The 16,663-nt window shown below is 46.6% G+C and overlaps 1 protein-coding gene across 6 annotated transcripts in view; it reads right to left on the bottom strand.

Moving 5' to 3' along the window:
- The window catches only part of ACACB (acetyl-CoA carboxylase beta), a 122,363-nt gene that overhangs the window by 17,049 nt on the left and 88,651 nt on the right, over window positions 1–16,663 (bottom strand). For all 6 annotated transcript variants that reach the window (XM_026515066.4, XM_026515067.4, XM_044389913.3 and 3 more), the window contains 10 exons: window positions 15,674–15,730; window positions 15,387–15,428; window positions 14,190–14,405; window positions 12,415–12,570; window positions 11,356–11,559; window positions 10,325–10,480; window positions 4,607–4,729; window positions 4,233–4,502; window positions 3,198–3,295; window positions 1,812–1,932 (listed from right to left, as the gene is read on the bottom strand). In XM_026515066.4, coding sequence (XP_026370851.2) covers window positions 1,812–1,932; window positions 3,198–3,295; window positions 4,233–4,502; window positions 4,607–4,729; window positions 10,325–10,480; window positions 11,356–11,559; window positions 12,415–12,570; window positions 14,190–14,405; window positions 15,387–15,428; window positions 15,674–15,730 — 1,443 coding nt within the window. The remainder of the gene's footprint in view (window positions 1–1,811; window positions 1,933–3,197; window positions 3,296–4,232; window positions 4,503–4,606; window positions 4,730–10,324; window positions 10,481–11,355; window positions 11,560–12,414; window positions 12,571–14,189; window positions 14,406–15,386; window positions 15,429–15,673; window positions 15,731–16,663) is intronic.

Genomic DNA, 16,663 nt, shown 5'->3' on the forward strand with positions numbered 1-16,663 from the left:
TTCCTTTGCCTTTAGAGACGTGTCTTGCAAGAAGTTGCTGTGGCTGAGGTCAAAGAGGTTGCTGCCTGTGTTCTCCTCTAGGATTTTGATGCTTTCCTGTCTCACGTGTAGGTCTTTCAACCATTTTGAATTTATTTTTGTGTCGGTGTAAGAAAGTGGTCCAGTTTCATTCTGTTGCATGTGGCTGTCCAATTTTCCCAACGCCATTTGTTCAAGGGACTATCTTTTTTCCATCGGACATTCTTTCCTGCTTTGTCAAAGATTAGTTGACCGTAGAGTTGAGGGTCCATTTCTGGGTTCTTTATTCTGTTCCACTGATCTGTGTGTCTGTTTTTGTGCCAGTGCCACACTGTCTTGATGACTACAGCTTTGTAATAGAGCTTGAAATGTGGAATCATGATGTCTCTAGTTTTGTTTTTCCTTTTCAGGATTGCTTTGGCTATTCAGGGTCTGTTGTGGTTCCACACATATTTTAGGACTGTTTTTTCTAGTTCTGCGAAAACTGCTGGCAGTATTTTTTTTTTTTAAAGATTTTATTTATTTATTTGACAGAGATAGAGACAGCCAGCGAGAGAGGGAACACAAGCAGGGGGAGTGGGAGTGGAAGAAGCAGGCTCATAGTGAAGGAGCCTGATGTGGGGCTCGATCCCATAACGCCAGGATCACGCCCTGAGCCGAAGGCAGACGCCCAACCGCTGTGCCACCCAGGCGCCCCTGCTGGCAGTATTTTGATAGGGATTGCATTAAATGTGTAGATTGCTTTGAGCAGTATAGACATTTTAACAATGTCCGTTGTTCCAATCCATGAGCACGGAATGCTTTTCCATTTCTGTCTTCCTCAATTACTTTCGTAAGTGTTGTACAGTTTTCAGAGTACAGACCTTTTACCTCTTTAGTTAGGTTTACTCCTAGGTATCTTACTGTGTCTGGTGCAATTGCACATGGGATCCCTTCCTTGATTTCTTGTTCTGCTGCTTTGATACTTAGTGTCAATATTCAGTACCTTTTAGATAAGAGGATATTGGACCATGATTCAAACACATCAGCTATACAAAGATACATTTGCAGGCAACTGTCAAAACTGATTGTGAACCAGGCTTCGAGGGTATTAAAGAACTGCCGTCGGTGCTGATGGGTGTCATAATCACATTGTGATTCTGCAACAAAGCAGTGTGGGGGGGGTCTTTATCTGGTAAAGATCCACACTGGGGCATCCACAGACGGTAAGACAGGACAGGGGGCTTGCTTTAAAATATCCCCAGAGTGCCTAGGTGGCATCCAACTCTTGGTTTTGGCTCAGGTCGTGATCTCACAGCTGTGCAATCGAGCCCCGTGTCAGTGCTCGGCACAGAGTCTCCTTGAGGTTCTCTCTCCTCCTCCCTTCACCCCTACCCTCCTCTCTCTCTCTCTCTCTCATTCTGTAAAATAAATAAATAAATCTTTAAAATAAAATCCCAGGGACGCCTGGGTGGCTCAGTCAGTTAAGTGTCTACCAGGTCATGTTGGGTCAGGTCATGATCTCGGGATGGAGACCCATGTCGGGCTTCCTGCCCGGCAGGGAGCCTGCTTCTCCCTCTCCCTCTGCCTCTCTCCCTGTTTGTACTCTTTTGCACTCTTTCTCTGCCAAAAAAATAAATAAAACCTTTATATATCCCCAAGTGGGTGAGCCGAGAGACCGAGGACGCAGGAATGGCTGTGTGCTGATAATCACTTGCTGTGATGAGCACTCGGGGCCCTTTACTTCTGTGCCCACCTTAAAGATTCCATGAGAGAAACTCAAAAAGGAAAAGGAAATAAAATAGGAGACTCACCAAGCTGATGGTGACAATCTCGTCGTAAGCCAGGGAGGACTCCCCCGCGATCATGCCGGAGCCCCTGAGATTCTCTATGCCCACACCACTGTCCTTCCCGATGATATCCGTGATGACATACCTTCAGGAACCAAACATGGGTTCAGGACCGAGCTCTAGCCCAGAAAAATTCAAGGCTGACGCATTTCCCCAGGACCCAGGGCAGGAGAGAGGAGCAAGGTGAGGGATAGGTGGTAAAGCAGTCAGAGGTGAAATGAAAGCAGGGGTCTAAGACCCTTAGAACTGGCCCTGATGTTTCTAGAAGGGCAAGTGCAGCATCCATAATTATCACCCTTCCCACCAAAGATGTCTGCCTATTTGGAGACTGTCCTACTGAAATGTCACCCCTACCCTACATGCTTCCATAAACAATCTAGAATAGAGTTCAGTCTACAGAGAGATGGGGAAAGCCGCTTAGTTCACAATCACTCAGTCAATATTCTACGGCCATAGAAGTGTGAGACACTGTACAGCCTAACCCCTGTTAGAGATTCACAAGACACGGGGTGCCTTGGTGGCTCAGTCATTAAGCATCTGCCTTCGGCCCAGGGCGTGATCCCAGGGTCCTGGGATGGAGCCCTGCATCGGGCTCCCTGCTCCACTGGGAGCCTGCTTCTTCCTCTCCCACTCCCCCTGCTTGCGTTCCCTCTCTCGCTGGCTGTCTCTCTCTCTGTCAAATAAATAAACAAAAAAATCTTAAAAAAAAAATTCATAAGACACTGGAGCAGTTAAAGGTTCTGACAAGGTCTGCAGTAAAGACGCTTGTTAGATCCCATTTAAACCCAGGGTTTCTCAACTTACTTGACTATGGAAATGGTTCTTCACCATCCCCCACAATGTATCACCAACTAATGTTCCAGAAAACCTAGCCTGGGAAATTCTGATTTTGGCAACTTCATAAAAACCACCACCACAACAACTCACAACATTCCCTAGGAAAGAGAACTGGTAGCCTTGCACCTCCTCACAGAGCAGACCCCTGCCCCGCCTACACCTTCCCGGCTTGCCAAATCACTGCTGGGTCGGCTTGGCTAATCTGGCCATAAATGTGAGCTTAAAGCTCCAGGGGCGTCACGGGAATCCAATCTAATCCTTCCGGTGTGAGGTACTATTTTTGTGAAAGCCACGACTCACTTTGGGACGGGAAGAATGGGCTCACCATGAAGAAAGCCCCAGGTGTCTTAGTCATCAATGTCCGGAAGGTGCGGGGGTCCCATAGTACAAACACCAATCACCACCCCATTTGAAAACATCACCCACCAGCACAGAGGCCAAAAGAAGGACTGCCCATTAGTCGCTGAAATCGACCACAGGCCAAATGAAGGCGCTGCCTGGTAAATTGCTCACCTGGATTCCCCGTCTTCTTCGATGTGCCTACAATGGACAGAGTTCAGGGAGCTGATTGTGGTGTAGTCTTGGGGCGTCAGGTACAAGTACTTAAGTCCCTTAAAAAAATACACATCAGTGAGGCTATGAATCCAGTTCCCTGCACTAGAAAGCCGCTGTTGTTGTTTTTTTTAAGTTACCACTGTAGGGGTGGGTGTTCGTAACGAGTTACCAACGTGTTAACAGCACAGTTAACAGGTTTGATGCTAACTCCGTATCAATAACAGCTATAGACTGAAGGTCTGATCAGTGCCAAGCGCCTTCCACTCACCCTTACACACGACGTCCTGTGTTTCCTGCTCCGAATCAGTTCCTCCATCACCTTTTCATCCCTGCTCCCCAAGGGGTCTGTTCTGACTTTTCCCCCTTATTGCCAGCTCCCTCCACAAAATTTTATTAGTTTCTGTGCTACGTGCACGTATGCATTCTGTATATATGTGCACGTATATGTATGTGTGTGCGCACACGTATGCATGCTGTTTACACGAAAAGAACCATTTTTGTCCCCTTTGGCAGGGGCAACACCGCCTTGAGAATGCACGCTCTGGCTGCAGAAGACACCTCTGTCCCCTGCATTTCCACATCACAAAATGTGATCTTTTCCCTCATTCAACACGCATTTTACTGCAGCTGGGGTTTCTCCATCTCCTGGATGATTTCTGAGAATTCTCTGAGGCCAGAAACCAAGTCTTCCTCACCTTTGCCTCCCCCATGTACACGGTGTTCAGGAGACACTCACGCTAGATCAGCTCAGCAAGTAGAAACTTCTCTTCGTTATCATTCCCCTCAGGCGCCTTTCCAGACAATTTTTTCCCAACCGCCACTCCCTCCCCTGAAATTTTAAGACTCATATACTGCATGCCTTTTATGTGCTGTACGTGCGTACCCGGGCTTTACACACAAAGAGCACAAAGATTCTTTCCGCACCCCCCCCTTTGCGGGCGCTATCACCCCCGCTGAGGGGCACCACACCACCATGCTGGCTTTGGGACGTACTTTGTGGGGGTCTCCTGGGTCCACCCAAGCCACCTGGAATATGTGCTTGATCTCCTCTGCAAGGCCGATACAGGCCCCGCTGTTGGCTGCGAGGTAGATTTTGGGGATACCCTCTGCCCGGGCCATCTCGGAGGCCCGCAGGTACAAGAGGTCTTCTCCCATGCCGAAGGATCCGATGCGGAACGTGATGTCATTGCTGATTACGATCACGTCCCGTCCTTCCGGATATTCTGGGGTCTTGAACCTCATTTTGAAGGCCACCATGCCCACCTGCCGAGGAGACAAATGCACAAGGGAAAACGGTTTGTTTCTTCAGGGAGACGTTTTTTGAAAGGGCGATTCCCGCCACGGGCGGGGCTCCGCTGAGTTCTTACCTCATTTCCTCCAGGAAGGCGGTTCATCTCCACAAGCTGGCCCTGAGGGTCCAGCACGAGTTCGGTATATGTCAGGATGTCTTTGGGGTACTTGTCCGGGGTGCCCCACAGTTTAAAGAGAGCCTGGGGATGGGGAAAGAAAGAGAAAACCTGAAGTCCTCATTAGGGAGGCACATTTTCTAGTTCTTTCTCTCTTAAGCACCTGCCTTCGGCTCAGGTCATGATCCCAGGGTCCTGGGATTGAGTCCTGCGTCGGGCTCCCTGGCTTAGTGGGGAGCCTGCTTCTCCCTCTGCCTGCCGCTCCCCCTACTGGTGCTCTCTCTCTCTCTCTCATTCACACACTCTCTCTCAAATAAATACATAAAATCTTTAAAAAAAATAAATTATGAACTATTTAAAGCACACAAAAAAACACACAGGATAATAAATACCCACACACTTATCTGGTGGTTTTGTCAAATCGTAATTTTTCTGTTGCTGCCTATGAATTTTTTTTAAAGGAAGAAGAAAAATGCAGTTGAAGCCCCTGGTGTACCCCTATCCCCAACCCCAGATAACCACTGTCTTGAATTCAGTCTCTACTAGTTCTGTGCATGTTCTTATGCCTTTCATTAGATAGGCACACATTTTAAACACGCGGGGGCGCCTGGCTGGCTCAGTCGGAAGAACACGTGACTCTTGGTCTCGGGGTTGTGCGTTCGAGCCCCACGTGGGATGTAGAGACATGACTTACACTTCATTTTTTTAAAGATTCTATTCCTAAGCAATCTCTACACCCCACATGGGTACCCACATACCCTGAGATCAAGAGTCGCCTGTTCTTCCCCTGAGCCAGCCAGGCGCCCCTGCAGGACTTAAACTTCAAATAAATGGTCTTGCGATGACACACCCTTCTGCACCTTGCCCCTCGGGCTCCCCCATATGTTTGAGAGATTTATCCATATTGAGAAATTTAACTCTAGTTCATTCATTTTCTCTGCTATTCAGTTTTCGTGGCGTGAAGAGATCACAACTTACCTATTCATAACCATTTTTTAAGGAATATTTAGGCGCTTCCAATCCTATAGTATTAAAATAAGGCTGTAATAAGCATTCTTTTTTCAAATTTAACTTTATTTTTTAAGATTTATTTATTTGAGAGACAGAGAGTACAAGTAGGGGGAGTGGCAGAGGGAGAAGGAGAAGCAGACTCCCCACTGAGCTGGGAGCCCGATGCTGGATCCCAGGACCTCGGAGATTGTGACCTGAGCTGAAGGCAGACGCTTAACCATCAGAGCTACACAGGCGCCCCAAGGATTCTTTTTTCTTTTTTTAAGATTTTATTTACGTATTTGAGAGAGAAAGTGAGCATGAGTGGGGGGAGGCGCAGAGGGAGAAGCAGATTCCCCGCTCAGTGTGGAGCCTGACATGGGGCTCGATCCCAGGACCCTGAGTTCATGACCTGAGCTAAGTCAGACATGTAAGCAACTGAGCCACCCAGGTGCCCCTGTACTGAGCTTCTGATGGTCTCTTCTTATAAATATGGATGAGAGTCTCATCAGGTGAGTACCTAGGAGCGGAATCGCTGGGTCATAGGGTTTGTGAAGCTTCACGTTTACTCAATATTATCAAATTGCTCTCTCATTTTTCAAAACCTTTTATAGTCCCAGTAAGAAAGTATAAGAACTCCTTTTCTCCATATGCTTGCCAATACTTAGTTTTGTCAAATATTTTCATGTTTGGGGCGCCTGGGTGGCACAGCGGTTAGACGTCTGCCTTCGGCTCAGGGCGTGATCCCGGCGTTATGGGATCGAGCCCCACATCAGGCTCTTCCGCTATGAGCCTGCTTCTTCCTCTCCCACTCCCCCTGCTGTGTTCCCTCTCTCGCTGGCTGTCTCTATCTCTGTCAAATAAATAAATAAAATCTTTAAAAAAAAATATTTTCATGTTTATCCATCTGCTGGGTATGAAACTGTGTTGTGGTATTAAGCTGTACTTCACTGATATTAGTAAGGTGAGAGCCTTTAAATATGTTTATTGACCATGTGAGTTTCTTTTTTGCCAATTTCCTCCTGTTTATAACTCCTGCCCATATTTTTTATAGCTTTTTTTTAATGTAATTGATTTATTAGTGCTCTTCAGATAATCTAGTTGTAATCCCTTGCTGGTAATAGGCATTGAAACATATTCTCCCCATCTGGGGCTCATCTTTCATTTTTTGCCATAACTTCAAAATTTTAATATAACCAAGTTTATGGGTCTTTTCCTGTACAGCTGAAGATTTTAACTGACTCCAAGTGACTTTAATCCTCTTGAAATTTATTTCTGTAAACTACATAAGGCAGAAATAAAAACTTACTTTTTCCAATTGGGTAAGTCCTCCCTTACCCATGGGGGAAATGCTCCAAGACACCCCGTGGATGCCTGAAGCCTGACAGTACTGAACCCTATATATACTATGGTTTTTTTTCTATACATACATACCTATGATAAAGTTTAATTTATAAATTAGGCATAGTAAAATAATAAAAGAACAATTATAACAATATACTATAATAAATGTTATGTCTCCCTCTCTCAAAGTATCTTACTGTACTAAACTCACCCTTCTTCAAATGATGATGTGAGATGATAAAATGACTACGTGATGAGATAAAGTGAGGTGCATGATGCAGGCATTGTGACGTAGCGTCAGGCTAACGCTGACCTTCTGAGCAGACGTCAGAGGGAGGATCATCTGCTTCTAGCCCCACGTTTGACCGCGGGTAACTGAAACTAGGGAAAGCAAAGCCATGGATAAGAAGGGACTACCTACCTTTTAGTGAAGTTTATTCCCTTGATTCATAATCCCACCTCTGCATTCTGTCAAGGCTCTGTTTATGAGTGGGCCTGATTTTAGGCTCTGTGCTGGGGTTTTTTTTTTATTATTATTATTTAAGATTTTATTTATTTGAGAGAGAGAGAGAGAGAGCACGAGCAGGGGGAAGGGTAGAAGGAGAGGGAGAAGCAGACTCCCCGCTGAGCAGGGAGCCTGATGCGGGACTCGATCCCAGGACCCTGGGATCAGGACCTGAGCTGAAGGCAGACGCTTCACGAACCGAGCCACCCAGGCGCCAGGCTCTGTGCTGTTCTACTGGCCTACTCACCCAGCTCTATTACGACAATACACTGTAGTAAGTACTGCTACCTTAAAACAAGTAGTGACACTGGCTAAGACGGGTCCTCTTGACTTTGTTCTTTCTCCATATTGTTTTTGCTATTCACAAGCTTTTGGTTTTGCAAATGAATTCTTAAGTTTCACCAAAAAACTTTGGAATTATACTGAATGTATTGATTTGGGCAGAACTAAGGGCCTTCCAGTACGGAATCTTCCCATCATTTGTGAGCAATTAAAAACCCCTCCATTTATTTAGGCTTAAAGAGTTTCAAGAAAGTTTTAAAATCTCCTCCATAAAGGTTTTACGTGGTTTTTGATTTATTCACAAGTAACCTTATAGTTGATCTTAATGTTGTAAACAATATTTTTTCCCAACTACATTTTACAATTTCTGCTGATCTATGAGAACGCAGTCCTGTATACTGGTCTTGTGTCTAGCAATCTTGCTATATCATTTCATTGGTTCTACAGATTCTTGGATTTCTTGTATAGACATATCATCTGCAAAAACACCATTTTGCTTCTTTCTTTTGCATTCCGGCCTTTACACCTTTTATTTCTTTTTCTTATCTTATTGCACTGACCAGAAATTCCAGTAAAAAAATGTTGAATAGATATGGTAATAATGGATATATCTGTCCTGTATCTGTCTTTCTAACATTTCACCATTAGGTGCTATTAGTTTTAGATTACTATCTTTTATCAGTTTATTAACTCAGCTTAACGACTGAGCCACCCAGGCGCCCCTTCCTTCTAATTTTCTAATCTGGGATTCATATTAGGTAATAATAACCTGATAAAACAAGTGAAGAAGCATTCCTTTTGTTTTTTTCTACTCTCTAAACAATTTGTACACAAAGGGAATTATCTGTTCTTTGAAGGCTGGATAGAAATTGTAAAGCCGGGAAGCCTGGGTGGTACAGCGGTTAAGCGTCTGCCTTCTGCTCAGGGCGTGATCCCGGCGTTGTGGGATCGAGCCCCGCATCAGGCTCCTCTGCTATGAGCCTGCTTCTTCCTCTCCCACTCCCCCTGCTTGTGTTCCCTCTCTCACTGGCTGTCTCTATCTCTGTCAAATAAATAAATAAAATCTTTAAAAAAAAAAAAAAAGAAATTGTAAAGCCATCTGCACCCAATATTAGTGGATAGACTTTTTGAACTACTATTCAATTTCATTAATGCTAATAATCTATTTACATTTTCTATTTCTTCCTGAGTCAGTCTCGATAAGATGTATTTTTCTTGGAAATTTTGTCTTAAGTTTTCAAATTTGTGGGTTGTCCATGGTATTCTGTTTCTTTATGTAAAAGAAAAGGGATGGATTTGCTCCTGATTTGTCTTGCTCTTATTCTACGGCCCTTGAGGGCAAAGGCAAAAGGATAAATGACATTCTTAATCATACAAGTTTCTATTTAATTAAGCACCTACTTAATTAGGAATACTTTACATATATTCCTTCCTCACAGATATCTTTGCACAGTTGTTGTTGTTGTTATTTTTTCTCACTTTACAGAGGAGGAAACTAGCCCAGAGAGGTGAAGGAAATTGCCCAAGGATACACAGAAAGCAAAGGACAGATCCAGAATTCAATCCTAAGCCGGAGTGACTGCAAATAGCAGCTTTTGCTACCATTCTGCTTCTCTGATGCCTAAAGTGAAGCGAGGCTTTCCTGCCTACAGGGGAAGGTCCAGGATCATGGGTTCATGAACACCATTTGCAAGGCAATAGAAGGGATGTGAACAGATATCCATGTCACCAGTGCCAGCCTGCTCAGTGTCCCTGAAAGGACCCATTACATAAAAAAATAAAGGCCTAGTAACAATACTTGAAGGAAACACTAAAATGTTACTGTGGTCATCAATGGTGAATAGATTACAAAAGGGTAGAATTTTATTTGCCGATTCCTATATTTTTGCATTTTTCCAATGAATACTTTAATATTCAGGAAAACCCAAGACACTATTTTTTAAAAGTAGACTAAAAATTCCTCAAAAGCAGTGAAACTCCACTCTCTTCCTCACAGGCTACCTACCCTTAGAATGGAGCCTGGCATGTGGTGGGAACTTAAATGAGCATTAAAAAGACTAGAGGAAAGGGCGCCTGGGTGGTTTAGTTGGTGAAGTGTCTAACTTGATCTTGGCTCAGGTCATGATCTCAGGGTCGTGAGACTGAGCCCCACATATGGCTCTGCGCTCAGCACAAAGTCTGCCTGAGATTCTGTCTCTGCCCCTCCCACCTGCTCATATACTCTTTCTCTCTGAAATAAATAAATCTTAAAAGAAAAAAAAAAAAAAGACCAGAAAGAAACACATCGAAATATTAAGCAATGTGTCTTTAGGACATGGAACTATGAGCCACTTTTTTCTTCCATGCTCCTTTAGTTTCCCAAGTTTCTATATTATTTTTATCATTTTAGAAAACATACTAGGAAGGCATTCCCAGTACTGATTTCTTTTTCTCCATGAAGACCTCATTCTTCCGACTGGGGTCTTCAGAAGAGTAACTAAGGACGGGGGCGTGTGGGGGGGGGGGTGGACTCCCTAAGGGGACCCAGAGTGGCATCACAGCAAAGCTGCAGGACTTGCCTGTCTGAACAGCTCCGGGAAGTCGTAGACATAGGTGGTGCCCAGGGACTGGGCCTGGAACCGCTTGGCCTGAAGCAGATCCTTGGTGACATACGGGGTGTTGATCAGCATCCCGTGCTGGGGTCCCTGCTTGTTGCCAAAGGAGTGAAACATGATCTGGACAGAACGGAAGAAAAACAGAGCGAAGGAGGGGACTTTCAGAGAAGCACAGTCTTGTCTCATTTATTCCTACTCTCCTCAATGAAAATGTGGTGGAAGGAGCAAAGCATGTCACAGCGCGTGACAAAGTGCGTGCCCCGGAGAGCTAATCATCTTTTCTCTGCCACTGCAGGCCAACCAAAACAAGAAGGGACTGTGGCAGGTATGGGAGCAAAGCTCCAAAAATGTGACTATCCTAGTACTTTACACACACAGACACAACCAAACGTGAGTGCACAAAAACTGGTGGGATCTGAATAAAGTCCACATTTGAGTTAACGGTACTGTCCCAAGGTCAATTTCCTGTTTTGACAAGGTCCCTTGGTTATGCGAAGATGTTATCATTGGGGGAAGGAGGGGGAAGGGCACATGGGAACTCTCAGCAGCATCTTTTTTCCCTCTGTACTATTTTTCTAACTTCCTGAGAGTCTTTAATCATTTAAAGAGTTATATATTTAAAAATGGAAGTCAAGAGAATATTTGATTCAGCAGACCACCATCTGTTCTGAAACATGGTTGAGGAAAACACACCCATTTCCCTAAATGCACCAACCTGGGAGCTGCATTACAATCAAGCATGGTATTCCACATCTTTTTCCAAATATGGTCCTAAAAAGGATTATACTTGAGATTGATTCTGCTTTCAAAAGGAATGCGCAGCTGGGATTCAGAAGCTAACATGTTTATTGTAAACTCGGAAGAGCTACCCCAGTCCAGCATGGCAAGGCGAGACGGCCATCAAATATTTCAGTCTGTGTCTCGCTCTCGGGAGCAGACGTGCCCTGCCTCTGCTTTGACTTGATCTCTGTGGCACCCCATCCCCCCAGCCTTACGTTTCCGGATCTGGGGTCGGTGACTTCTTTGTAGAGGCTGATGTCCAGGTAGTAGCCCGACTCATTGGTGATGAACAGGCGGATGGGAACAGCGCTGCCAGTGGTGGTCTGGCGGATGTTGATCTTGACCTCAGCCTGCAGCACGCGCAGTTTCCACAGCCGGCTGCCATAGCGCATAACCATGGAACGCACGGACTCCTCGATCTGCCCCAAATCACAGCAATTCCAACCTCAGGGCTCCTTCCATGCACACTTGGAATAAACAGTTTAAGCACTGATAATAAGGGAACGATGACATACCCTGAGCACAAAATACCTGGGACATAGCATGTATCTGACAACTATTAGCCAATGATAACCACAGTCGCCATGCTAAGCAGGTCAAGGGCATTATCTTGTTTCATCCTCATAATTTCTTGGAGAGGCCAGCACTTTTATACGCCAGTGACAGATGAGGACACGGAGGCTGGTAAGCCACAGAGCTACTGGGCCTACATTAAATTACATCATCTTTATTTCCACCACGGAACCCAAATGTTTGCATTTTCTCTTCTGGGAACTACGTGGGTTGGTGGAGTTGGGCCATCAGAGCGGGCCCTCTGCACCCCACGGATGCCAAGCTGATGACCCAGGACTTCTTTCATCCCGGGATCACCAGCATCAACTCTGCCTGTTCATGAAGAACCAGCCACGGGAGAACGGTTCTCTTTCCCCTTCCCTCCCACACCCAGGCCCCAAAAGAACTGGGAACCAGGGACGAAATTTTGTTTTGCAAGACACTTTAGGCATTCGTGTCATCCTAAAAGGGAAACATGCTGCTCGTGGAGGGTGACCATGAGAACGGGGACAATCCCAAGGGTGGTGGCAAAAATATGGCCCTAGAATTAAATGACAAAGGCTGTCCACCCGCAGCGAACAACGGAGCCTCAAACACGCACACAGGTATCCTGGAACTTAGAGGTCTCGAGTGCCAGGAGACAAGACCCCAAAGCAGCGAGGCACGCAAAGTGCCATAGGCCCCCGGGAAAGCTGAACCCAGAGTGTCCCCAGAGGTGAGACCTTGGAGGGGTCCATGATGACGGTGGGCACGAAGTTCAGGAAGATGTGGTTGCAGTCGGTGCGTACGCTCGTGTTGTTGAATGCCACCTCCAGCTCGTCCATGGCCTCCAGGAGCAGACGCTCGCCCTCGTTCTGCAGGTACTCAAAGGAGGCTTCCTGCCAGTCAGGGAGGACAGACGCTAACGCAAGGGGCCCAGGGCTGGAAACGGAACCTCAGGCCGAAAGGAGAGAGGAAAGCATTTCCCCTCCTCCAAACAGGATGCCAGGCAAGGAGAGCAGAGCCCTGCCTCCAAAGCTATCCAGTGTATTCACCAAGTTTTGTATTTTCTGTACTGCAATGCTCTGACAACTGGGGCCTTACTGACGCTGGAGGGACTGCCCCTCCCAGGGGGGCTAATTCCTAGAGATGGGAAACAACTCTCCCCTGAGCGTGCTTTTCAAAGGCAGACCGGCCAATCCAGGGCACACACCTCCTCTTTGGGGTTCTCAGGTCACAGGTCACTATCCCCCTGCCCTACTCACCCAGGGCCCAGGTACCACACACCTAGAGACAGCCCCCTGGCTCCAAACCTTCTGAAATTATTCAGACTAGCCAGTCCCAAGCCTGCCCCCCCCCCCCCCCCCCCCGCCTCACCAGTTGTTCCTTCCTGCAGAAACCACAACAAAGACTCTTACCCACGTTTCCCTCTCCTCCCTGCCTCCTGACCAACCCTGGTGCTTCCCCACATGGCTCCCCGTGGTATGGTGTGCCCCTCCTCTTGGCATCTGAGAGTGACAATCTTTTCAGTGGCAACCGTTTCCTGATCCGTTCGTAAGTACAGGCCTTACCGTACTTGAAAATAATAAAACCCATTAAAACATCTAGTTGACTGAGGGAGCAATACACTGACATTAGCTTAACATCCATCAGGAGAGGATTCAGAAAAAAAATTACACACACGGTACATCCGTGTGAGGACAGAGCATGAAACGGATCATCTTCATGATCACGGGCGAGGAGGGCGACAAGGAACTGACCAGAAGGGGCGCCTGGGTGGCTAAGTCAGGTAAGCGTCTGCCTTCAGCTCAGGTCATTATCCCAGAGTCCTGGGATCGAGCTCCCCCTGCTCAGAGGGGAGCCTGCTTCTCCCTCTGCCTTTGTCCCCTGCCCCCTACTCGTGCTCTCTCTCTCCAAAAAATAAAATCTTAATTAAAAAAAAAAAAAAAAAGAATTCACTATGGGGCACCTGGGTGGCTCAGTCAGTTAAGAGTCTGCCTTCAGCTCAGGTCATGATCCTGGGGTCCTGGGATCGAGCCCTGCATGGGGCTCTCTGCTCAGGGGGGAGTCTGCTTCTCCCTCTGCCCCTCCCCTCTGCTCATGCTCGCTCTCTCAAATAAAGAAAATCTTTAAAAAAAAAAAAAAGTAATTTTCAATATAGTTTGAAAAGTTCACAATACAATCCTAGATAACTTGTCTGAATGCAAGAAACAATGAAAAACGATCCTGCACTCAATGAGCAAATACAAGACACTCCTTCAATAAACCAGTATCTTCCTATCTTCTCAACTCCCTTCTCACGCACACAGAGCCGTGTGACACCAGAAACACATCCCCGTGCGGCCAGCCGGGACGCGCACCGAAGCCACTTTGTTGACCGCCTGCCCCGCACTCCCCAGACTGGGGCGCCACAAGGGCACAGCTGTCTGTGCCCAGCGCTCCCCGGAATCCCCAGCACGCGGCCCCGCACAGGAGCGCGCAGCTCAGAGGGAGAAAGAAACGCCCCGCGACGTCTCACCTTTGTAACGAGGTCTGAGTGGCGGATGATGGCGCGGATGAAGAAGCGGTGGTCCGTCACTTCCGCGCCCTCCTTCACTTTGGCGGCGCCCAGGTACAGGTGCATCTTGTGGTTGGCGCAGGGCACGGCGGTCAGGTCAAAGCTGCGCATGCGGCTGAGCTCTAGCTGGAAGGCCAGGGCGGGCTCCAGATGACGGTAAATGCGATCTTCCGCGAACTGCGGGCCGCCAGAGAGCGAAGGCAGACAGACAGACACACAGACACCGAATGGGACACTGGGGCCCCGTGCCTGCTTGGGCCACGCCCTGTCTTGCAGACCCCTGGTGTTCGCGGCGTTAGCACTCGGAGGGGGTAGCCTTCACCGCGTCACCTGTGAGCAAGCCCAGGGCGCAGAGATTGGGGGTTTGGGAAGGCCCAGAGGAGGGCCGTGAGCACCAGCAGTCCTGCAGGCCGGCACGAGCTTCTCGGCTCCCGGGTGAGCCTACCGAGTCCCCAGCACCTGCCGGCACAGCCAGCCTCTGCTCTGTCCCAACACGGAGTACCTCTCAAGGAGTCACTAAGCGCTGGCTTCTGTGTGGAAACTAGTCCCCAAAAGGAAGTGACAGACAGTGCTGGAGACTGAAGTAGAGAGAAAACGAAGACCCTAACAGAAGGATGAACTAGAAATGAAAGGCTTTGGATAAATCAAACTACAAGAGACTGCAGGGGATGGAGTCTAGAGTCCGTGTTGGGAATAAGCCCACCTGTTCTAAAATAGGGATCAGCAAAGCTTTTCTTAAAGGGCCGGAGAGGGAACGTGTGAGGCTGGTGGGCCACACGGTCACAGCCACGCCATCTCTGCCACTGGCACGAGAAAGCCGCAGCAGACAATAGGAGATCGAGCAGGCGTGGCCGTGCTCCAGTCAAACTGTTTATAAAAGCAGGCAGCCGGCCTGCAAGAACATAAGAAAAAGAGGTTGGGAGAGCCATCTGAGGACACAAATGACCCAGATGAGGGAGACACGGGAGAGAAGGCCGAACGCATGGGAGCATGGGGTCTGAGCTCCACACGGAAACACAATCCCAGAGGAAGGCTGGGGTCTACACAGAAGTTACGTGTTCTAGAGTACAGGGGCACCTTAAGGACTGGGGACTATACTCTTCCTGAATAGGAAAGACGCCAGGGAGGCAAGAACAGTATCACTGCTTTATGTCATACCTCGTCTCTTGCTCTGAACGTGAAAAACTTGGGAAATTCTTTCTGCAAAAGAAATCCATACAAACAACAATAAAATCAGCTAAGATTCATTTAAATACTGATATACTTGTTTTGTGATTTTTTTTTTTTTAACCATAACGTGTCTGCTTCCAGAATGAATCACTTGGAAAACCTCTTTTTTTAGCGATTGCTCTCTTCCACCCATCTACAGTGTAAATGCCAAATCAATGGCACTGAGTCTTGAGGAATGTTAAGACGCACATGGAGGCACTGAGAATCGCACTGACCTCTTGGGCAATCAGGAATGTGATTCTTCGGAGTCCGTAATCCACAAGGATGTTTTTCTGCATTAAAAACCAAACGTACAATGGAATAGTATCTAGCCACAAAAAAAAATGAAGTACTGATACAAGTTTCCACATGGATGAATCTTGAAAACACGAGGCTGGCTCAAAGACACCAGTCACAAAAGACCTCAAATCACACGATTCCGTTTACATGAAACATCTGGAATGGGCAGATCCATAGAGAAAGTAGATTCATGGTTGCCTAGGGTGGCAGGGAGGGTACTGGGTTGAGGGAAAATGGGGAATGACAGCTAATAGGTTTTCTTTTTTGGAGGTGGTGCTGGTGAAAAAGTTCTAAAATATACTTATCATAATGATGATTACACAACTGCACGAATATACCAAAAAGCATTGAATTGTATATTTTCAATGGAGAAATAGTGTGACATGTGAATTATATTTAATAAAGCTGTTATGCTGCAATATGTATGTATATACATACACACATATATACATTTTTTGACATTTTGTGAAATCTTTAATAAAATTAAGGGAGGGGTCATCCATTATATTTAAAAAAGACAAACTGGGATGGCCTGGCTGGCTCAGTCAGGGAAGCATGCAATTCTTGATCTTGGGGTTGTGAGTTCAAATCCCACACTGGGTGTAGAGGTTACTTAAAAATGAAATCTTTAAAAAAAAAAAGACAAATAAAAAAGTACAAAAAAGTGCACACTATATGATTGCACTTATCCAAAATTCACAAATAGGTGAGAGTAATCTGTGTTGTTAAAACTCAGGCTAGTGGTCAGTTCTCTCTGGCAAAGAAGAGAGGAGAAAATTCTTTTTTTTTTTAAAGATCTTATTTATTTATTTGACAGAGAGAGACAGCCAGCAAGAGAGGGAACATAAGCAGGGGGAGTGGGAGAGGAAGAAGCAGACTCCCAGCGGAGAAGCCTGATGCGGGCCTCGATTCCAGAACTCCGGATC

This window comes from Ursus arctos, unplaced genomic scaffold, assembly GCF_023065955.2.
Source record: "Ursus arctos isolate Adak ecotype North America unplaced genomic scaffold, UrsArc2.0 scaffold_34, whole genome shotgun sequence".
NCBI classification, from domain to species: domain Eukaryota; kingdom Metazoa; phylum Chordata; class Mammalia; order Carnivora; family Ursidae; genus Ursus; species Ursus arctos.